Source organism: Fusarium subglutinans (genome assembly GCF_013396075.1).
Source record: "Fusarium subglutinans strain NRRL 66333 chromosome Unknown NRRL66333_c0000002, whole genome shotgun sequence".
NCBI lineage: Eukaryota > Fungi > Ascomycota > Sordariomycetes > Hypocreales > Nectriaceae > Fusarium > Fusarium subglutinans.
This window is the reverse complement of record NW_023502065.1, coordinates 125,244-147,535: the sequence shown is the minus strand read 5'-3', so window position 1 is coordinate 147,535 and position 22,292 is coordinate 125,244. Positions and strand designations below refer to the sequence as shown.

Genomic DNA, 22,292 nt, shown 5'->3' with positions numbered 1-22,292 from the left:
ATGCATGAACTGACTTATTCCCTTGTGCTGTAACGGGCGCAGGCCCCATAGGCTCTATGCTGATGGTCTATTCTTGGCATTTATTGTTGGTTGTTTGAGGCGAGATTCAAAAGGACCTTGTATCCAATCCATGCGAAGAGTGAGAGTGTGCGGCGTAGTTGGTGTTGATGTTGGAGATGTAGAACTAACACCACTTGGTTCGCGGCCAAGCTGTGACTGATCGATTACCCAAGCCAAATTGCGAAAACAACTCAGAAAGCCTCTGATCTTGGCGTGTACTTGAAAAAACGCTTCAAGAACTGATGGCTTCCAAATTGCATTTTGAGTCGCTAGAAATTGTTCGTTGCCTACTCTTTAGGTCTGATCCCGAAGGCCGACCAGAATTTCACTGCAATTTTAACCCCGTACGGCAGCTCAAGTCAGCTTGATAATCTGCATACACTTATGCAAGCACTTTGGCTATGCTCATGCAGATTGCTGCGGCGCAATATCACCTGTAGATTCATAGAAGCAATGGCAGCATTCAAGGTAAAGAAAAAGTAATTATTTTATTATTCTGTAGTATTGACCATTCTCCGTGGTGCAAAACAAAGGCACGAAGCAAAAGACAGTTTCCATCATGCACAATACACAATAAATCCTCCAGTATCCTTCTATGGTATCATCCAAAGACACGCGACCAGTCAATCAGTTATTCCTAAGAGCACCACAGCCCTCGGGCCTAAGCTTAGGCCCTTTTCCCTGTCATTCGTCATATGTATTCGCCATTTCAGCTAGAGCAGTACTCCGCCTCGGCTTACTGGAGGCAAACTTATGACGATATCAAAATTCATGACCAGCTCATCGGTCGCGAATGACCTGCTGAACCTTGGGGTACACTCTGCACATCTCCTGGTAAAGCTCAGGGTGGTCGCGCCACATGACCTGAGGATCCCAACCAGCAGCAACAAAGATGGTCTCGACACCGCTCGATATTGGGGTGGTGAAGATGTTGGCGATTTGGAAACCGATGAGGACAGCGAATGCCATGACGACTGCTGTGTATTGACCGTTATTGTTGTAAGGGGGGTCGGTGAAGTAGAGGTAGAGGTAGGCTAGGAGACCGCAAGCGTATGCAATGAAGAGGGCACCGAACGAAAGGACGGGTCCGATGAGGCAGTCCTACACAAGTTAGTAGTGTACGGAGACAAAGGCGATTGATTGCACTTACATTGATCAGAGCGTCAATTCCACGGTCCTTGATCATCTTCCATGTGTCCTTGGCAGCCGCAAAGTAGGCCTTTCCGTAGAGCGCAATGTGACAGAAAGCATATCTGTTGATGAACTCGACAGCCCACTCCAAAATACCAAGCAGGCAGCCAATACAGCAGAACAGAGCATAGCCAAGCATACTGCCATCCGCAGCCTCCTGGTTCCGAGCAGCCTGGCAGATCTGACGGACGAATTGGATTATAGCGACCAACAAGCTACCCAGAGCAATGGAACCGAAGCTGTAGGTCAAGGCTCGCTTGGCAGAAGCGCGAGTGGCATCCTTGGGGAAGTTATGTGGGTTGAAGTACCATGAACCGTAGACGCCGGCAATCGTGGTGTGGATGGTGTTCTTGAGCCACTCAGAGAACCAGTACATGGTGAAAGTGATGAAGACGATCAGGCCAATGACCTTACCTTTGCCACAGTTGCCATCAGTGCAAGAGGGGTTATCGTTCGCAGGCTGGTATTTGATGTAGATTGCGACAAGAGTGATTGAGAACCAAGCAGACATAGCCGTGGCGATGATGCCTCCAATCAGACTGGTAAGGTAGACATGGCCATACTTCTTGCTAACGTCGATGGTTGTTCGAAGCATCAGCGCCGAAAAGGGAATTCGCGAAATCCACGTCCAGAAACAGAAAGCCATGAAAAGTCCAAAGATGAGGAACACAATTCCAGCAGACCAGTACCTGCGCCAGAGATAAAAGATCGCAGTTCCAAGAGCCCAGCAAACGTTGAGAATACCAGTGACCCAAATGAACTGCTTCGGAAACAACCGCGCCATCCAAACGTACGCATACGAGAGGACAAACGCAACAGCGAGCACAAACATGAAAAGGATAACAGTACTCGTGTTCAGCGAAAAGTCATTCTTATTACCGTAGATTCCCGACCCAGCATTTCCTTTATTCGCAGCGTATCCCTGGAGCGCTATACCAGAGACGACGACGTAGCCGGCCATGAAGAGGACGAAGAGGATGCCAGCCCAGAGATCGTTCCACTTTGGCTTGGGGATCTTGAACTGCTCTTCGAACGAGGCCTTTTCGTTGCCGCCGTAGCCTTGGGCGGGCATGTAGCCGTTGCCATTGCCATTCTGAGGGGGATATGGCTGCTGGGGAGGAGGCGGTTGTTGGTATTGTTGCTGGTGTGTCGCGGGGGGAGGTTGAGGTTGGTATTGTTGTTGATAGCCGCCGCCGCCGCCATTGGAGTAGCCGTACGGCGGCTGTTGGTTCGGATTGTAGTAGTTGTCGGCTTCGCCCATTGTCGCTGATTGCGATGGAGATGTCTTGATGAGTTTGCGATGAATTAGGATGTTTCTCTATCGCGATGGAGTCGTGATCAGCGCAGGGATACCAAGTACCGAGTCGCGATACGAAAATCAACCGCGCTTGATAATTGATTAATTACGATTTGATGATTCAATCAATTCTGATGATGAAGAAGTCAAAGTAAACACAAAAGTCAAAGGGAGGGCACACCCCAAAAAAAGATCATGATCTCACACACAGTCCAAGCGGGTCCCTCCAAGATTGGATTGCCCAAGAATCAAAGACATCACACAACGAACGAGCTTGGCCTCAAACTCAATGACCTCATTGAGGCGCCAGAACTGTAACGCAGAACGGCTTAGATCCCCCTGTTAAGCCAATCAGGTTTCTGGCCAGCGGATAGCTCCCTGTAGCTACAGGGCCTGGAGAGCTGAAGACCAAGAGCCGCTAGTGGCTTGTCCAAATGCCGACCTGCCGAGCGCCAAACCCAATCTTGCCTGTGAATTTGGGAAATTTCCGGTATGCTTAAGAGACGTACGTCCGAGCGGCTTGATCAAAGAGTGGGCGTGTTTGTTTGTTTGCGATTCTTTGTTTCATATGGATACACACGTAACTGCGCTCTGTGATGAATGCAGCTCGCCTAATGTTGAATTCATCATAGGTCGTCGCGACGGAGACCAAGAGCATTCCAGTGCTTGGCGTGAGCTGATTCAAACCCTGGTAATTAGTTGTTCTCGCATCTAACGCGAAGGGAATAAGAGACGGGGAACTTCCAAGGTTGACTTTACAATTCCATCTTCGGTAGTGTCTGCAACCTGCAACGCTTTGGGCTCGTTCCTGGATCTTAGACATCACGCCCACCATCACACATCACATGCTACCTGAGACAATGCACGGCACGGTCATTCCTCGTGAAGACTATCTGATCAGCTCTTCTGTCTCTTCCTGAATAGAACGTAGTGCACTAATTACAACGCCAGGGTATCACTCAATATCACAAATACAAACCCTCGATTGCATTGGATCACCAACTGAAGGATGCCCAAGCCATCATCGCATATCCAACGCCTTCGCGTTCTTATTATCTCACGCCTCAACCTCTCTCCCAAATCTGCATCCAACGTCAAGAGCTCCAGCTTCTAAAGGACCCCGCATTCGAGAACGTCGAATTATCCGATCCAATGCGCCTCTAGGCATCGTCGATCTGCGTCCCCGTCTCATCATACTCCATGACCTCTTCTAGCGCCGCAAGACTCTCATTGTCATGCCCAATCTGCCTTCTCGCATTAAGTACAGCAATGCGCTTGTTATCAGGTCTGAGAATGCTCCACATCTCAGCCGTCACTGCGATCGCGCTTGCGTCTGATGTGCTGCGCGACATGGTAGCCTTCATCCATGCGAGCTGCTTGCCTGAGAGACGCCAGAGCATTTTATATGACTTTTCGTAGCCGAGTTTGAATATGGTTGATGCCTTGAGGAGTTCCCATTTGCTTAGAGATGGGTCGCCGTTCCATTTATCGAGAAGTGGCTTGACTTGCCTCGAGGTTAGGAGTTCGGGCGGTGGTTGATATGAAGACCATTTCTGATGCAGTTCCCTGACTTTGACGCCAAAGTCGCTGTTCGAGGGATCGCTTTTACCGCCGACCATTGTCTTCTTCCACTCCTCTGTGATATCGGAAACCTCCGCGCGGAGTGCAGTCATGAGTCTGCCAATGATCCTCGATTCGTTCTTCTGGCTTTCGAAGTCGTCCCAGAGACGAGCTAGATCCTTGTCCCATGCTTGCACGGGGACATCTTTTCCAAAAAGAGCATCCGAGAACTTCTTCAATGCGTCTGCGATTGTGTCCTCAGCTACTATGAATTTGAGCTCGTCCAGAATATGTATGGAGCCATCCCTGTTGACGTAGTTTCGTCTAGAGCTCCTCTCATTCTCATATTCTGGGTCTTTGCCTTTCATTTGCATGTCGCGCTTCAGCCGGTCGTAGTCTTCGCGAGTGAATAGCAGTCCTTGTTTGGCTTGGTCGACAAGGAGAGCAACCAGTGTGCTCAAAGCAACGGCCCGTTCGCTGTTGACGCCTCTTTCCAGGTAACACAGTTTTTCTTTGAACTTGGTAGCGATGCCTAAATACCCAGGTTGCATATTAAACGAGATCGCGGTACAAAGAAAGTCTGTGCATGCACTATCGACATCAGTGGCTGCGTCTAGGATGGACTCGAAGCTTGGGTTGCACTTTCGGAGGTATCCTTGTCCGACAAGATCCGGCTCAACTGGCTTCGGCGCGTTGTTGAAATTATTGACAACATCCGGGTCCCAGCAGATCCAAGCCAAGTCGCCGTCGTAGTCGCCTCCAGAGAGCATATCAGCCAGCGGAGACTTGCCCTTTGACGAGAAGACAATAACATCTTTAAGTATTTTCAGGTTTGGCCGGAATACAGCTTTGACTTTCTGTATATCGCTGACAAAGTGAGCTGGAGCTCGAGCTACCAGGATGTCGATGCCATCGAGTAATGTATCTGATTCTCCGTCTGCTTGGAATTTCGAGGAAAACGCAAGCTGTACCTCACCTTCTTCCAGGGTACCAGTGAAGTCGACGGTCATGAAGGCGTAGGTCGAACGAGGTATTTTTATATTCATTTTCGCCTTGAGCTGTTCAGCCTGTCGCTTCTGGTTATTCCATACCATATCCCGCAGAAACCGACATTTGGTGGCGTCGAAGCCAGCATCGAGCATGTATGAGATAATGTCTTCTTCTCGTTCCGGCAGCGCGCCTAGGAAGGGGACGTTTCCCAATGTCGCTCGGTCAAAGCCGCGATGTGTAAAACCACGAAGATTGGTCGGATGAGTCATGGCAGCGAGCTGTCCCCCGATCTCCTCTTGAAGCCCATTCGCTAGGTGACGGGCAATGACATTGCGCATGTCCTGGGGTACAGGCGCCTGTGCCTCAAGGACCGGGATGAATTGTGTATTGAGAGCAGCTGACCGAAGCTCTCTGGACCACTCGCGTACTTCAAATGTCCGATGATGAACGTCTTCAAAGTCGCAGTTCCATTTTCGCTGCGAGGGATATGTCTCGATCCAATCGTCATTGTCCAATCCATCGTCTTCAACGTCGACAATCCACATCCCTTTCGCACTGCCAATACGAGCCTGGAACGCACACGGCGTTTCCAAGAGTCCCATGTGAGTCGCTATCCTTCGCGCTAGGTTTCGAGACATTCGACCGATGCCGTCACCCATATCCTTTTGCTCATTCTTCTCTTTCTTGGTCATGTACTTGTGGAAGCCTAACATAGTGTCGCGATGTCGAAATTGGTGAGGTTCAATGACGATGGTGGGGACAGTCTTACTGAGGCCTGGACTGGGATATTAGCTAAGAGTACGGGAAGTAGTAGGTCAGACAACTCACTGAGAGCAAGTCGTGAGAAGAGCTTGGGCACCGGTTGCGACGAGTTTTGCTCAATGTTAATAGCCCAGTTCAAGAGATCACAGCGCCTCATCTTTGTACGGTGTCCTGGAGAAGTTGCTTCTTCCAAAGGAGGAAACTGGCTCATGGGGACACGAAAGTTGATACCGTCAGTTGCGAAGAAATACACGCGCTCTTGCATGATTGTAAGTGACTTGTGAGGAGGGCGTGGATCCTTGATAGATTTCTTGGCCTCGCGAGTGTAGAAAGCTGCCCATGACCGACCGGCAAAGTAATGGAAGGTTTCAGTCAACCATTTGATGACCTTATTTGCACCTTGCGGATCTTGCTTGATCACATCGGGAGCATCCCTAGAAGTGGGTGAGGGCATAATAACTTCCAGGAAGCGATCTGCACCAAAGCGCCGAGCCAGTCGATGTCCCAGTTCAAGACGCGGAGGCTGAAGTTTTAGCCGATATAGTTGCCCAGTATCTTCTGTATTACAGAGAAATTCTGCAGCAAGGACGACGACTTTGTCATTTGAGGCGAACGATCCGAACGCAGCATCCCACACAGCACGATCACAAGCTGGAGGCAAGCCCTGTCCCACGAAGAGTCGATGTCTGAAGAGCTGGCCTCGGAACTTGGTTTGATCATGCCAACTATCGTTGGGCTGATATTCGAGGTCCCATGTAGACAAGTCCACGCGACAATGAAGTGCAGCACGGGTAAGCTCCCACAGGATAATGAGAGGTGCCTGATTCAATCCGGGTATGGGGAATTTTGGCCAGATGTTTCGGAGACGATCTGTCAGCGGACATTCAGGCAGTTCTGGATCGAACATCGGAGCATCGAGCAGCATTGTATCGAACTCGTTCATTTCTGGCAGGCTGGAGTAGGCTGTCGCGGGACTGCTGGATCGAATCATGCCTGCTCTCTTCAAGTCAACTTGACTTCTGATCGGCCGAGGCATCGATAGAACTGGAAGCCTTGGTTCTTCCTCAGGCTCATCATCATCGGTGAGATCGATGACAGGCTCTGGGGGCGTTCGATCCCCATACCTTCGAAACGAAGGCGGTTCCGGTGAGTCAACGTCATTGCGGTTTTCCTCGCTTGGCGGTTGGTACGCAAATCTTTGAATGCTTTGAGAGAAAGGAACCTGAATGTCCTTAGATGATGTCGCATTGCTAGTGAAGGAAGGCTGAGTGGCCTGAAACGGATGCTGAGATCTTTTGAAAGAGGTGTTCGTCACAGTAGTTGCTTGAGTACTCGGCGCATAGTCATTTGTGAAAACAGTTGGAGCCAGTGAGACTTTACTGGAATTAAATGACCTTATGCCAAACGATGATGGCTGCGTGCTGGCAAATGACGTGGTGGCGGAATTGACTATGCCATTGGTGAAGGACGATGCACCTGCGCCCCTAGCGGGCCGTCCCGTTGATAGACGGCTACTGGAGGGCACAGCTCTAGAGCGGACTGGGATACTGTCAATGCTCTCGCACGCAGGAGAACCATCGAAAGAGTTTCTAGATCTCTTGGAGCTAGGATCCGGGAATTCGTCAGACTTGCGCTTCGAGTACTTGGAGCGCTGGCGGTTCGCGATATTGTCGTCTTTGAGCAACTGCAGCAGAAAGTCCTGCAGCTCGGCCCGCTCCTCAGAGGTCAAGCGGGTACGAGAACGGTGTGGGCCAAAGGATTTGCTCGGGGTTGTATCAGGGTCAGCGCGGGGCTTCCGGATCCAATTCTTGAGATGTTCGTCTGCCTGCTCACGGAAGCGAGTCAGACATATCGCAAGACGGTTAGGGTCCTGGAACTTGAGGCGATATGCGCATAAGTAGATATGTTCGCTTCGCTCTTGGTCTCCATTGCGATGCTGTTGCCGGCGCTTACTGGGCGACAGAGTTAGGTCTGGGATGTGCAGCTGAAGCTGGAAATCAGTGCTGAGTGAGCGGACTGTGCGATCGAGTTCGTCTTTGGCTTGCTCTCCTTTCCTGGGTGAGAGCTGACTAGCCATGACAACCGGCGCTAGAAGTCGAGAATGAGAGTCAAAACGGTTGAAACAGTGGAATAAGTGAATGAGGAATCTGTGATGCGAGCATGAGAGCAGAGCCTAGAGTCAAGTAAAATTAGCGCGCGACAATTGAGGGCGGGAGATGCGCTCAGCTTGCGCTGGGCTGCGCAGAGGCTCAGCCAGCCAGACCTGCAGGCCGTACAATTGTGATTGAAGCGTCCCTTAACTAACAGCCAGGATGCCTCATAAGCGTTTGAGTTTTTGGGCACGTTGCCGAAAGTGTTCAAACGGCTGCAACGGTTTGGTCTTCAAAGACGGTGATGGTTCGTTGCAACAAAACAGCTCTATTCAGCAAATCAATACACAGCCTCGTGAACCAAGTTGAGTCCAATGCTGGATCATGCAAGAACAAATTGTTTATCACAAAAATATGGTGATTGGCCAGGGGAGCATGGGCGAGCGCAGATGTTGGAGAGGAGCTAAGGGGCCTGAGACAGGCAGTGAATGGAAGGCCCCCACGCAAAAGAAACAGAAGGACGAGACAACAAAAAAGGGCGAGAGATAAAGCGTTTCATGTTAAACTGAAGTTGCATTGATTGAGTGCTAATAGGGACTGTCGATAATTGTGAAAATGAAGCCGATCATGATAGACAACTGACGATTTATTCATGTTCTCTCTTGTCTCTCTACCCTAGAGACGACATCATGCGATGACTGGCTGTGGCTTGCCTCACGGATTCGGCCTCAGTTTATCCGACCGGTGGCTTCGGGATGTCGGGTCTCGTGCCCCATCGAAGGGATCAACAGCCAACCATAGAGTCAAGAGACAAAGCGACAGAGAATCGAAAGGTCAAAAGAAAGATCAGCCGCCAAGTACATTCTTCCTCTTCTTTATTACCTTATTAATACCAGCCCGACCCTGAACTAAAACCAATTCGAAAGCCGAACCGGCCCCGCTCGTCAGCACCCCAATCTTCCCCTCCCTCGCCCGCTCTCTTATCGCTATCGCATGGGAGACTCTCGGAGTTCGGCATTCGTAAACCCTCATCTGCAATCATAACATCACATCGCAATTGCTATCGCGACCTTTGTTTGGCTCCACGGCTCGTCTCTGAGCCCATATCCCCGATTCACCATGGCCGAGAACCCCAGTCCAGAGGAGCGGGTAGCCATTGATGAGCTGACCCCAGAGGAGGCCAATCGAATCATACATTCCCATCGCAAGGTTCGCTACGGTAAGACATGTTGTGAATAACCTCAATTGGGGAATTCCATGCTCATCATCACGTTAGGTACTGCATGTTGGCCCTGTCGCCAGAGAAAAGTCAAGTGCGACAATAAACAGCCTTGTGAGAACTGCGTCAAGAGGGAGCATCCACGACTATGTTCCTATAAGCCCAACCGCTCATCAACCTCAAAGCCATCAGGCTCTGGTGCACCTTCAGAAGCAAGTCAAGGCATCGCCAGTCGCAAGAGGACACTTTCATTCTCAGAGGTTCCTCGCGACGAGGGAGTGCGCAAGGTCGAGCGACAGGACAGTTGGCCGCGCACCCTTGGTGAGTGTCCGAACTTCCGGGTCATGCCACTGTTCATACGACTAATAAGCAACACAGCAAGCATCGATGAACCTGAAGTCGCAGCAGACCGTTACGTTGGACAGAATAGTATTCCTGCTCTACTGCGCGAGCAGTCTTCACCAGTTCACAAAGGCGACGGTCTTGACATTCGACAAGACATGAGGTCCATTCTCGGGTTGGACACATCGGCGCCTTTTCCGCTGATGTCGTCGCATCACCTTCAGAAATTGACACAGGATATATCAACTGAATTGCCTTCCGACCGTGAGGTTATGAAGTGAGTATTCGCCTCCCGCTCAATTCCTATGGCGGCACCGTAAGCTGACGAGCCATTCAGGCTGTTCCGCACATACAAGGAAATACCTCAGCCTTTTTGGGGATTCGTTATGGACATTGATGACCTCGAAGCTAAGCTCATGACTTACCTGGAAGATCGTTCGCGAAATGCCACTAGCGGTAGCAAGTCCACCAAACCCGTTACAGCATCATGGCTAGCAATACTCTTTGCCGTTTTGGCTGTCGGATCACAGTACCACGAATCGCCATACCATATCCGCACCCGAGACTCTCAGCGCTTCATTCAGATATCATTTCACTTCCTCCGACTGGGCAACTTTCTTCTTCGGTAATGCAACCTGCCAGCTTTGACAAACTTGGACTGACACATCGCAGACCTTCTTTTGACTCCATCCAAGCTCTTCTTCTCACATGTTTCGTTCTTCTGAATGACATGAAGGCTGAAGCATCATGGGCGCTGATGGGATTGACCTGTCGTCTTGCCCAGTCGCTCGGTCTACACAGAACACCGCGCAACGAAAGCCGCGACTGTACACCCCCAAACACCCAATCGAAAGAAATGGTGCGAAGAAGATTATGGTGGAGTGTTGTATGGCACGATACCTTGACATCGCTATCCTTTGACAGGTGAGTATCAAGTATCGCATGTTGATGGCTCACCTCTGATGATGCTAGATCTCCAATGACCAACTTCCCCTGCTGTCCGATCCCCGTCATGACGCCGACACCAAACGGCAACTACTCATACCTCGAAACAATGTACCATCTCATGGAGATCATTTCTCGTCGCCTAAATCCCGACGACATGATGAGTGCTTCATACACTCAAATCATCGACGACTGCGAAGCCGTAGAGACCCTTCGAAGTCGCACCGCACCACAGTTACGAAACAAAGAAATCTGCAAGACAGCCCTTGACCGTCTGCAACACTATGCAATCCGCCTCCACACATCATTTGTCATCTCCGTCGCATGTCGCCCAGCACTCCGAAAAGACAGCGAATTCGAACCTGAGCAGCGAAAGACGCTAGCAGATCGCTGCAAAGACAACCTAACCGAAACCGTCAGAATGTTCCTCGCCATGCACCAGCTCTCCTCCATCCCAACGCGAAGCTGGGCCTTCACGTACCACGGCCTATCATCAGCTCTGCTCCTCGGCATACTATGTGAGACAAAGACGGATCCAGAGGTTCGGCAGTTACAGGGGGATCTCATCGCCGCCCTTTCTGCCACTGCTGCCAAAGACGTTAGCTCCCCCGAGCCGCATGTCATGACCACCGACAAGGACATTGAACTCTCCGGCCCACTGTACCGCGCCCTCACGGCCCTCAAGAACATTTACGACCATGGCTCTATTGTTCCGTCACATCTCAAGAAAGAAGGCGACGCCTCTGCCGCCGGCAGCGGGAGCCGGACGCCCCTTAACCTTTTTGGAAACCCAGGTCAACTTCCCGGAAATGGCAATTCAATGTTTCGCAACGTTTCCCAGAGCGCGGACCCAAGAGAGGACGCAGCGCTTGCTATGGCTGAGATGCAAAACGGAGGAGCTTCGATCCAAGACTTTCCAGGGTCAGTATTCTATTCTCCCCAATTTGGTGTGAACGTTTCTAAAAGTGTGTCTAGTCTTGCGTACGGTCAGCAGATGCCAAACGGAAACCTGAATCTTGACAGCATGAACGCCATGAATGTCGATCCTACGCAATACATGGCTCCCATGGACCTCTACGAATCTATCTGGGGTGGTATGTCATTTCCTATCTGTCATATTTCTCTTTTGAGCAGCCACCGAAAAGCTAACTCGCCACAGAATCGCCGGACCCGTGGAACACGGGAATGGACTCGTTGAACTTTGACTTCCTAGCCCAGCCACCGCCAGGCCAGCCCCAGCAGCAGTTTTACTTCTGAACGTGACCAGTCCTCTTACGGCATTAACTACCGGGTGGTGAACCCGACAGGAGGGAGAAATTTGAGATACTTCGATCAGATTGAGATTGTACGTTATCACGGAATGGCGTCAAAGGGGAGGGTCAACGTTTTGACTTTTTACTATTTGAGTTGTAAAAAATACAACTGAGCGATAAAATCAGGGCATTTCATACATAATATTCAAGTCGTTACTCTTTTTTCCGGTGTGCTCTGTCTTTTAAACGCCCGAGAAACCGAGGTCAGCCAAGCCTCATTCGGAGCTGGAAACCCTTTCCGTTCCGTCACGGGAAGGGAGGCAAAGAAAACACAAATCGTCAGAGCTCTCTTTGATCGTTCAAAACGGACCCCACGGAAAGGAGGGAGCGTTCAGATCGCCGCGGGAGCCAAGAGAACCGGAGGTTACACAGACCCCAAGGGGGAATGCTAAACCGTCTCGGCGGTGACATCTCCGGGCGACGAATCAATGTCTTCATCATCCGATTGCATTACAGTTGCCTAGGGGGAAGGGGTTTGATATAAGCTTTTCGTGTTATTCCTCCTTTGGGCAAAGGGGCCTGACCCTGCGTCTCGGCACAACGGTCCCTTGCCCGGAACGGGGGGGAGAAAGCGAATAAGGAATCGCCAAGAGTGAAGTTTTCAGGTCTATTTCTTGCGACGGGATGATGTGGCGACGATCTTCTTCTTTAGGTGCTTGGGCATCTTCTCCTTGCGCTTCTCGCGCTTAGCTTCCTTGACGGCTTGTTTATGGGCCTGGAGAGTCGTTGGTCAGTCAAATTCCTCGAGGAGAATGGGTGTTGAGATACAAACCTTCTTCTCATCCTTGTCCTCGAAGCGACGGCCTCGGGGAGGACCCTTTTCAAAGTTGGCCTCGTCGTTGGAGTCACCTGAGAGAGATGCGCCATCATCGTCAGAGTCAGATGTAGAACCTTGCTCCTCTTCGCCATCTTCACCGTCCTTCTTGGGAGCAATGACCTGGTCTGCCAGTAGATTACTGTAGACAAGGTCGTTACCTTCACCTTGTGTTACCTTCTGAGCATCCTTCTCAATATCGTAGACTTGTTCTAATGTCTGAGGAATGTACTGATTTCTGAACACCTCGTTGTCAACCTCGATCTGAGCCGCCTGGTCTTCACTTGTATCAGCGCGAGTCTCGTACAGAGTCTCGATCGCCTTGGCCATTTCTGGCTCCTCTACAGGACCCTCAGGGGTAGTGATGAAGTTGAAGATAGCGCGGTCAGCAAGCGTATCAACGCCCTTGCGCCTAAAAAAGTCGCCCACGTTCTTGATGTCCATACGTAGGAACTCAAGAGAGCGAGGATGATCGGGCTCCACACTCTGCGACACATCAATGATGTACAGCTTCTCCTTGTGGTAGAGAATGTTGTACTCGCTCAGATCGGCGTGCACAAGACGGCAGACCTGATAAATTCGGCGCATGATGCCAAGCAGCTGGACATAAAGCTTATACCACTGCTGATCGACATCGTCGCCCGTCAAAGTAGCGTCACGGAGGCGAGGATACGCCCATCCCTTGCGGTCGCCGAGGAAGCCCATGACGAGAACGTGAAGCTTTAGGCTGATGGGCTCTGGGCAGGGAATACCAGCTGTGTAGATCCTTCGCAAGTTGCGGAATTCCTTCTCCGCCCAAAGTTTAACCATCTTTCTGTTGTTTCCCTTGTCGAAGCCACCCTTGAAACGGTGCTCACCGGTGATGTAACGCTCTCTGTCTTTGAAGCTGAGGATGGCTGTCTTGTAGACCTTGATCGCTCTCTGGGTAGCCTCGCCGGTTTGATCATCGTGGAGCACGGCGCCGTAGACGTTGGCTTCTTTACCAGTGCTGATAGCACCGTGGACTTCGCTAACGAAGCCACGGTTGATCATCTGGAGGAGAATCATGCGGGTGCGCTGGTCGAGGACTTGTTCGCTGGTGGCGCGGTCGGCCTTGTCCTTGTCCTTCTCGACATCTTGCTTGACAGTGTCAAGACGAAGCTTAGCGGCATGTTTAGAGAGGGCGGATACTTGATCGTCGACGCTGGCAAAGGTATTCGCAGTAGGTTTCTGCTGATTCGAGCGAACAGCGGCGCCGTCGGCATTGCGCTGGCGGTTATAAGATTTTGTCAAGTCGCCCGCATCAGCAGCCCACTCATTATCGTCGAAATCTTCCTCAAAGATATCGTCAAAGTCATTATCGTCTTCTTGCTCGAGAAGAGCGCCGTCGTCTTTTTGGGTCTGGAGTTCGCGGGGTATTTCTTCTGTCTGTTCGTAGCCCTGGTTTGCTGTGTATTGGTAGGGAGGCTCGTGAGGAGCAGCTGGTCCTGCTGCCGGATCCATGATGGTCAATTTGCAATGGGATTTAGCGAGATTGCAAAATATGTCGGTTATGTTGGCGAAAACAAATTCGATGAAGGCGTTGTGGAATTTTTGTGCAACCTTGTTACCGCGGGGTTCAAAAAAACGTTATCTTACCTTATCAGTAGATGTGTCTGTCTACCAGGGTTCACTCTAACGTTGTAAGATGATTCTTGGCAGATCGAGAACTGCAATCGATTATTTATATAGAAATTTTGCCTATTTTTGCTGAATATTTCTCAAGGCAGATCAATCATTTTTACTCATATTGACGATCTGGATAATCTCAATTTCCCTTTTGCCTGGTGTTTTTTTCGTCTAGGGGGCTGTCAATGGAGATGCCGCTGTATTTGGTGAGTCATGGAGGGGTAATTTTCAGTGGAGGAGTCATGAGATGAGCCATCGATGATGACTTCACATCGAACCTCCATTGCCTTTGTCATCAAGTCCAGTATCGTGCAGAGAGAAGCACGATGACTACGGGAGTGAATGACTGCAATCATCGCCACATCAGTCATTATCAGGCCTAAAGCAGAAAAGCACAGACATGACTGTTGAGTGTAAAATTAGAACTCGTTACGACGCATCTGTTTACAGTAATTCAATGGAGAAACTTGTGTGAGAGACTTGATTGGACCTCCAACTCTACTGAGAAGTAAAGAGCCTCAAAGCGGAAGGGACCGAGCCTTTGTCAAGCATTGACCAATGGCTGCCACTTCACTCTCTTCGGAGCATTTCCCCCAGAATCGGAAGAGACGGCTTGAGCATCGTTTCAAACATCAACACCACCGCCAGCATCATCATAGCGAGTCAGTGCATTCCCGCTCGCCGACCGCTCAAGCCACGGCCATCTCTAGTTAGCAGTAAGATGAGGTTATTTACGAAACCATGGAACCGACAACTTGGATACGGCCCGGATGAGAGTTTTCCGTCCAAGACTCGTCGGTCCATGATCTTGGAAGAAGAGGGACAACAAGATGTTGCTGTCATACTGTAACCTAGGCGCCATCTACGACAGATATACAGAAAATGCAGGAACAGAACTGGGCGTGACCTTGATCAAATCGACCAAGACAGAAACAACGACATTGTTGTAGATCTAATGATCTATCAAGCGTCCTTTCATCATACCCGTCCCAACTTGCTCACCTGCTCCGTCGATCATCGCACCAATAAAGTCTCAAAGCAATCGTTTTTGTCAGTCTCAAGCCGATACTTGGCCGATGAACACGCACACGCAAGACCCTGACAATTGTAATTGCGGCGCACGCCTTCAACGTCAAGATGGGGACCCTTTACGACAAACGCGGACAAATCAGACGCAGGTACCAGGAACCAAGAACGGACATTTTGGGCCATGTCTCGGTCATGGCTGTTCTGCCGTGCGCGTGGCATTCATTCTAGGGTATAAAATGTCTAGTCCCAAGGCCCCGGAATGCAGATGCCAGGCCATACTATACTCGATCCAGATACATTCCACGCAAAACCACCCTCTTCACGGGCCACATTCCACATTAGGCTCTCCAGCATGGCTTCACTTAGCTCCAGGCTTGCCCAGAATGCCATGCTATTGATCTCGAAGTGCCTCGAAAATAGACTTTGCCCTCGATCCGGAACACTCAACCCGCCCCTTACAATGGATCGCTGCTACTCCCATTGTCTTGATATATGAGGTCCGGCCCCCCGTCCTCCTAATGCATCTGTATCTCACGATCACTATTACTTCTCACCTACCCATCATTCACGATGAAATTCAGCACGGTTTCCTTTCTCCTCCTCGCCGGCTGTAGTACGGGTATTCCTCATGAAATCCGTGGCGATGTCTACGAGGTGAAGAATCCATTCTCACCCAACGCCGTTGATCCAGAAGTTGAAGGAGTAAAGGGTCTGCAAAAGAGGACAATAGACCCCAAGGGAGACCAAGCCCTTGCGGCACGTGGCGACGTGTACGAGGTCAAGAATCCCTTCTCACCTAATGCTGTTGACCCTGAGGTTGAAGGTGTGAAGGGTCTGCAAGACCGGGACATAAAGCCCAGGGATGTAAAGGCACGTGGCGATGTCTATGAAGTCAAGAATCCTTTTTCACCCAACGCTGTTGATCCAGAGGTTGAAGGAATCAAGGGCTTGCAAGAGCGAAGCATTGATCCCGAGGAACAAGAAGAAGAGGAACTCGGCAAGACGCTGCGAGGTCGAGCTATCGATCATGAGAATGATCCCGACTCGGCTCACCTCAAGCCCAGGGCTGGCGGAGAAAAGGTCAAGATGGACCAACTCACCAACACGAACTACAAGAAGCCTCATGCCGAAATTGCCCTTATCCAGGCATACAACAAATACAATAAGCCTTTACCCCCAACGCTTAAGAAGATTGCTCAACATGAGGCTGCCCTCATCAACAGCAAATTTGGTTAGTCTTGTCACTTGGCTTAATGAATACGACTAACACCCGCCAGGAATGAAGGGCTCTGCTTCGGCAACACCGCCTCAGTACTACGATTCACAGTATGTGGTTCCTGTCACGATTGGTACTCCATCTCAGCAAACATACTTGAACTTTGATACTGGCTCATCTGATCTGTAAGTTGCCTGTCTTTGATCAAGCAAGGAGCATTACTAATTGCCACAGCTGGGTGTTTTCTACAGACACATATCAACCTGACCAGGCTGGTCATATTCTTTACAAGCCAGGCAAGTCAACAACTTCCAAGCGACTGAATGGTCAGACTTGGAGTATCAAATACGGTGATGGCACTGGTGCCAGTGGCATTGTCTATACCGACAAGGTTCAAGTTGGAAAGACCTATGTCAACAAGCAGGCCGTTGAGTCTGCTACTGAAGTATCGGATGGTATCGCCGCAGACAAGTTTTCGCACGGCATCATGGGCCTCGCCATGTCAAGCTTGAACACTGTCCGACCTACACCTCAAAAAACCTACTTCCAGAACGTGCAGGACAGCCTAGCAGTTCCAGTCTTTACCGCCAATCTGCAGAAGGGCAAGGCTGGAAACTACAACTTTGGATATATCGACCAAGGAGAGTACTACGGAAGTATTCAATTCGCCAAGGTTACGAAGGACAGTCCTTGGTGGCAGCTCAATATTGAGGGCTTCCGCGTCGCTGAGGGTGCACCGTGGCACAAGTACAGCTATTCAGCCATCGTTGATACCGGCACTACACTCCTTCTTCTGCCCAGCTACCTTGTCAACTTCTACTACAAAAAGGTCAAGGGCGCTTACGTCGATCAAGACTACGGTGTCTGGGTTTTCCCCTGCTCAGCCAAGCTTCCTAGCTTCTACTTTGGCTTCGGCAGCTACCGCGGCAAAGTCCCCGGAAACTATATCAACTATGGCCGTCTCACCACCACCGTCTGCTACGGTGGCATTCAGAGCTCCGACGGAATTGGATTCGCCATTCTGGGCGACATCCTACTCAAGGCGCAGTTTGTCGTCTTCGACCTCAAGGGTCAGCGTGTTGGATTCGCCAACAAACTCACAGTCACGTCATAAGGCAATTTCATTTGAATGCTGTTCTTTGGTGATACTCATTCACTAGCTAGACTACTATCTCTTTCCTAGCGTCGTAAAATCATCAGTTTGCTGCATTGGGAAGCGAGGGCGTTCTTGTTGGGGTAAATCGGTGCCTGCATTTACTACCGTATAGCTCAAAGTTTAATAAAACGCCGACCAGGCCTTTTTCGGATTGATTTGCATTTCAAAAATGAAATAAACTCCGTCGAAATACCGCATTTGTCACGTTTGCCCCTTGCTTGGAATACATGGCTTGTCGATGGAATTCGATTATTCAGCTGCCGGATATTGAATGAGCAATGTGGATCATGGACCAACAAGGATCTTGGCATTCATTTGTGATACAAAGTCCTTTGTTCTTACAAATACAATTATAATAAAAATTGGAATATCTTCATGTTCTCGGAGTTTGACATGGAGATAGAGGATTGCTTACGCCCAACGCCAAGGCTATTTGTTCACCCCGCGTCAAGGCTCCGCCAAGATGCAGATCCAGCCTCATTCTCGTCCTCTCCAAAGTTGCATTCACGACGTAATCATCATGCACCGCAGAATTAAACTATAGCCTAAAATACCACTTGTTCCTCTAAATATGACGCCCCAAACGCCTCTTGAACTCTCCATCGAGAACTTGCAAGCCCTCAATCGTCTCAACGATCCATCCATACCAGTACCTATGACGCCCCAAAACATCCTCATCCTCGGCGCCGGGGAACTAGGCCTCTCTGTCCTAGAAGCCCTCACCTCGCACCCCAAGCGTCAACGCTATTCCGTTCTCCTGCGTCAAGCAACCCTTGACTCCGCTGCCCCTGAGAAGAAGAAACTAGTCCAGCGCATTCGTGCCCTCAACGCAGGATTTGAGGCAGCTGACGTCGTCAACGCGAGCGTTGAAGAGCTAGCGTCTATCTTTGAGAAATACGATGTTGTTGTGTCGTGCAATGGCATGGGCTTACCGTCTGGAACGCAGCTCAAGCTTTCAGACGCTGTGCTTAAAGCGGGCGTCAAGAGATACTTTCCCTGGCAGTTTGGGATGGACTATGATATTATCGGGGAGGGAAGTTCACAGGACTTGTTTGACGAGCAGTTACAAGTGCGGAAGAAATTGAGAGCGCAGAGGGACGTTGATTGGACGATTGTGTCGACTGGGCTGTTCATGAGCTTTCTGTTCCTCGCAGACTTTGGGGTCGTTGATCTCGGGAATAAGATCGTCAGAGCACTCGGGAGCTGGGATAACAGAATCACACTCACGACACCTACTGACATCGGGCGCGTCACAGCAGATATAGTCCTCGATCCACGGGGTATATCGCATCAAGTTGTATACACAGCGGGAGATACTATATCCTACGGCGAGCTGGCAGATTTATTGGACAAGCATTTCGGAACCAAGTTCAAGCGCGAGGTGTGGGATCTAGAAGAGTTGAAGAGGCAGATGGAGAGTGAGCCGAGTACGATGGTCAAGTATAGGGATACGTTTGCGCAGGGCCGTGGGGTCGCGTGGGATAAGAGTGGGAGTGTTAATGAGGAGAGGGGGATTGCGATGGTTGACGTGAGGAAGTATCTTGAGGGAATGGATGTATAGTCAAGTCAGATGAGTGAGTGATGGTTGCTCAGGGATGGTGAGTGTTACCTTGCGGTTATGTGCGTGTCTACTTTGGGCGTTGCACATTCACCTTGTATGTCTTGTTGGGGGTAACAGCGGTTGGAGAAAATGCAATATTGATCCGGAGCTGAACAGCAGTCAATCACAAGATTTGAAAGCAATGTCGACATACAGTATAATATCCAACGTTGTACTCCGTACAGCCTCCCGGCACGTCCGTCCAGCCGCCATAGCATCCGGGTGTTATCGGGATATCCTCATTGGGAAAATGTCTTATCAGCCCATAAACAAGCTCCTCCAACAGAAACCGTCTTATCTTGCACCGTGATCCTATCTCATCGTTATCGTTGGTTAACCCAGTTTCCAAAACCGAAAACAGCTCCACGGCGATCAAACATTCTCGTCGTCACCCGCATCAGGCTCTATCCAGTAACATCATCGTGCCCCCCAGACTGTGATTCCTGTCTCCATCCATGCAGTTTTGGTCATCGGGCACAACTCATTCAAGAAAAGAACCTTGGTAGAATACACTTCCTTCTAGGCAGCTCTAGGTATCAATGCACTATAACCACAGCGACTCTCTACCTCTGACAGATGACGACACCCTCCCTCCTCGTTCTGCTTATCGTCATGAGTCCTACGCCCAGCAACCAATCAGGACCGCATCACACGGACGTTGCCTGTCAATCAAACCCATCATGCGCCTCGCCATGCGCTGTGCCTCGTCGATAAGGCTTCCCCAACCCCAAAGTCTTGTCTTATTCGCTGCGCCACCTCGGCTATCTTGGCCTTGTAAGACGCGCCCGGATCAAAGCAAGCAATGCAATATGAGTCACGTCACACAACTGGGAGTGGACTAGGCCGAGGCAGCACTTGTTGTTGCTCACAGTAACAAAGATGAGACAAAGGCCGTAATCGTCATGTAATACAGTGTAAGAGCCTAGTCTAGGTTGGTAGTGCAGTACGCCATCCGCAGTCCATATGACTCCTCCGGCGGCCAATCACGACGATATCGCCCCGGATGAGATGATATCGTATTAATACACCCTCCAGCCTTCGACTCTTCCAGATATCTCTTTCACATTCCCTAATCTCGCGCCCTTTGGTGTTCAAGCACGCAACTTTGCGCCTTTCTTGACAACATAACATCTTTACTTACAACATAGTATCCTTCCTTCACTTGTACAAACCCTTGTTCATCTAACCTAACCTGACCTACTTATAATACGCACCCCCAGCCCATCCATCATGGACGTCTTGCTCAACAGCTCTGGAGACCTTCCAGCTGCAAAGCACTTTGCTATCAATCCTCCCAGCACAATAAAGACCCGCGCCCACACAAGTCGAAACCACTTTGTCCGCGCCACAGCAAAGCGTCAGTCCCAATACAAAGGCGCCAACCTGTGCCGCGAGACCGGGTTTCCCTGCACGACTTCAAATTTCGGAGAGACGCACTGTCTGCGCTGTGGACAACAGGATACAAACGGAGGCGCGCGCCGTCCCCAGCTCGAAAAGATCCTGCACTACGAGATCTCGACGGGGAACTTGCAGCGGGCGAATCCACGATGGACACACGTCCATCGGAACCGCATGGCCCGGAAACATGACCACTCCAGTCTGGGTGGTTCTTCCGATGAGGTCGAGGGGCGAGATCTAGCGAACAGCAGGATCTCTCTGCCCGTTGACCGATTCCGACTCGTGAGGAGGCCTACGCTTGAGAGGGAGGAGGCATTCCGCGATGCTTCGACTGCGAGGGGGAATGTGTACCTTGGACGAAAGATGCCCATGACGGAGGATGATGAAGTCGCAGAGCTGTATCGCATGGGCCTGCTGTACGACGACGAGCAGGTTAGGGGCGAGGGCTTCAGCCTTGACAGTATCAAGCACGAAGAACCCATCTACTCCATCCGCCCAGCCAAGCAATCCCGCAAGAAGCGCGCCCAGAGCTTCAGCTTCAACCAGCCCCTGCATCTCGATCTCTCCTTCACAGACCTCGGCGGCTCCCAAGCCCTCGCGCAAATCCTCTCCTCCTCCGACGACACAGCCCCCTCTGCCACACCATCACGTAGTTTCGCTCCTCTGCGCGTGATATACGAACTCGACGGTTCAAACCCCTCCTTCGACGTTGATACATCACAACCCCCCGATTTGATCTCAGACTATGATTGTGTTTCAGACAGTGAACTCGATGATTTACCCTCTCAGCGGGAATTTCTAGATAGTGCAGCTACGCCTGGTTCAGAGACGTGGGTGGTGCTAGGTGACGACTCGTAGCAGGTCCGAACTCGGGATACGCAGAACTGCAGTTTTTGCAGTTCCGAGTCAAGATAGCGATGGGAGAGCCTCATCGTCGGACTGGTCCTCATTTAAACTTGGCGCTGCTTGGGATGTTTTCTTGAACTGGGCGTGAGGCGCTGGTGCTCGCAGAAATGCTTGAGCATCGCGATGGTGTTACTTACGGGTAGCGACCTGCTTGCATAGTCGAAGCGAGTGCTGTTTTGTGTTTTGGATTGGTCCTACGGGACTTTGGATATTATTATTTACATAGCGCAATTGATGCTTCAGACTTGGTCTGGACTTGTACTATCTTCCCAACTTTTGATCGATGCTTGTGCCGCTGTGATCCTTGATAATACGTTAGAATTTTTGAGGTACCACTGGGAAGTTGTTCGCCGTGTGAGATCTTTCTGACTGGTCTCTGCCTAACTTGGTTCCTGAGTATGGCAGCCAGGCCTTGTTATTCAGCCTAGTCCCGAGCGTATAGCGGAACTCCGTAGGGAGAAATGGATTTGTGCTTGCGAACGTAATTAGCATTGTTGTTGTTGTTGGTTGAAGGCTTGCCGCCCATCCGTACACACGGCAAATCGGCATATACATGCAAGCTCATCACCAACGACGACCTTCCTGATCTAGTTCAATCAACCATACGTAAGTCCTAAAAGTGTAAATTTTTCGCAGATATTGGTGAATAGAGTCTTATCATAGCTCCATGCGCGTATGCTGGTGTTGACACTAACGTCGACCTCACTCTGAGGCGTCATCCATTGGCGACACGACCAACGACGTTGAGCCACGAAGA

The 22,292-nt window shown here is 50.4% G+C and overlaps 7 protein-coding genes across 7 annotated transcripts; 4 read left to right on the top strand and 3 right to left on the bottom strand.

Moving 5' to 3' along the window:
• Positions 1-840: 840 nt before the first annotated feature.
• Positions 841-2,512, bottom strand: FSUBG_368 (transporter CTL2; the record flags this gene model as incomplete). The annotated part of the gene is made up of 2 exons (XM_036681586.1): positions 841-1,161; positions 1,211-2,512. 2 exons carry the CDS (start codon positions 2,510-2,512, stop codon positions 841-843), a joined length of 1,623 nt encoding a protein of 540 aa, XP_036543891.1.
• A 1,196-nt stretch (positions 2,513-3,708) lies between these two features.
• FSUBG_367 (RNA-dependent RNA polymerase 2) lies at positions 3,709-7,937 on the bottom strand (the record flags this gene model as incomplete). The annotated part of the gene is made up of 2 exons (XM_036681575.1): positions 3,709-5,873; positions 5,927-7,937. The coding sequence occupies 2 exons, from the start codon at positions 7,935-7,937 to the stop codon at positions 3,709-3,711; spliced, it is 4,176 nt and encodes a 1,391-aa protein (XP_036543890.1).
• A 1,132-nt stretch (positions 7,938-9,069) lies between these two features.
• Positions 9,070-11,713, top strand: FSUBG_366 (uncharacterized protein; the record flags this gene model as incomplete). The annotated part of the gene is made up of 8 exons (XM_036681564.1): positions 9,070-9,159; positions 9,331-9,490; positions 9,548-9,788; positions 9,849-10,136; positions 10,184-10,435; positions 10,484-11,377; positions 11,432-11,550; positions 11,616-11,713. 8 exons carry the CDS (start codon positions 9,070-9,072, stop codon positions 11,711-11,713), a joined length of 2,142 nt encoding a protein of 713 aa, XP_036543889.1.
• Positions 11,714-12,376: 663 nt separating this feature from the next.
• Positions 12,377-14,065, bottom strand: FSUBG_365 (RIO kinase 1; the record flags this gene model as incomplete). The annotated part of the gene is made up of 2 exons (XM_036681553.1): positions 12,377-12,484; positions 12,542-14,065. 2 exons carry the CDS (start codon positions 14,063-14,065, stop codon positions 12,377-12,379), a joined length of 1,632 nt encoding a protein of 543 aa, XP_036543888.1.
• A 1,764-nt stretch (positions 14,066-15,829) lies between these two features.
• Positions 15,830-17,589, top strand: FSUBG_364 (uncharacterized protein; the record flags this gene model as incomplete). Its single annotated transcript, XM_036681542.1, has 3 exons — positions 15,830-16,490; positions 16,537-16,660; positions 16,710-17,589. 3 exons carry the CDS (start codon positions 15,830-15,832, stop codon positions 17,587-17,589), a joined length of 1,665 nt encoding a protein of 554 aa, XP_036543887.1.
• A 613-nt stretch (positions 17,590-18,202) lies between these two features.
• On the top strand, positions 18,203-19,192 carry FSUBG_363 (uncharacterized protein; the record flags this gene model as incomplete). Its single annotated transcript, XM_036681531.1, has 1 exon — positions 18,203-19,192. The coding sequence occupies one exon, from the start codon at positions 18,203-18,205 to the stop codon at positions 19,190-19,192; it is 990 nt and encodes a 329-aa protein (XP_036543886.1).
• Positions 19,193-20,461: 1,269 nt separating this feature from the next.
• FSUBG_362 (uncharacterized protein) lies at positions 20,462-21,487 on the top strand (the record flags this gene model as incomplete). The annotated part of the gene is made up of 1 exon (XM_036681520.1): positions 20,462-21,487. The coding sequence occupies one exon, from the start codon at positions 20,462-20,464 to the stop codon at positions 21,485-21,487; it is 1,026 nt and encodes a 341-aa protein (XP_036543885.1).
• Positions 21,488-22,292: the final 805 nt, after the last annotated feature.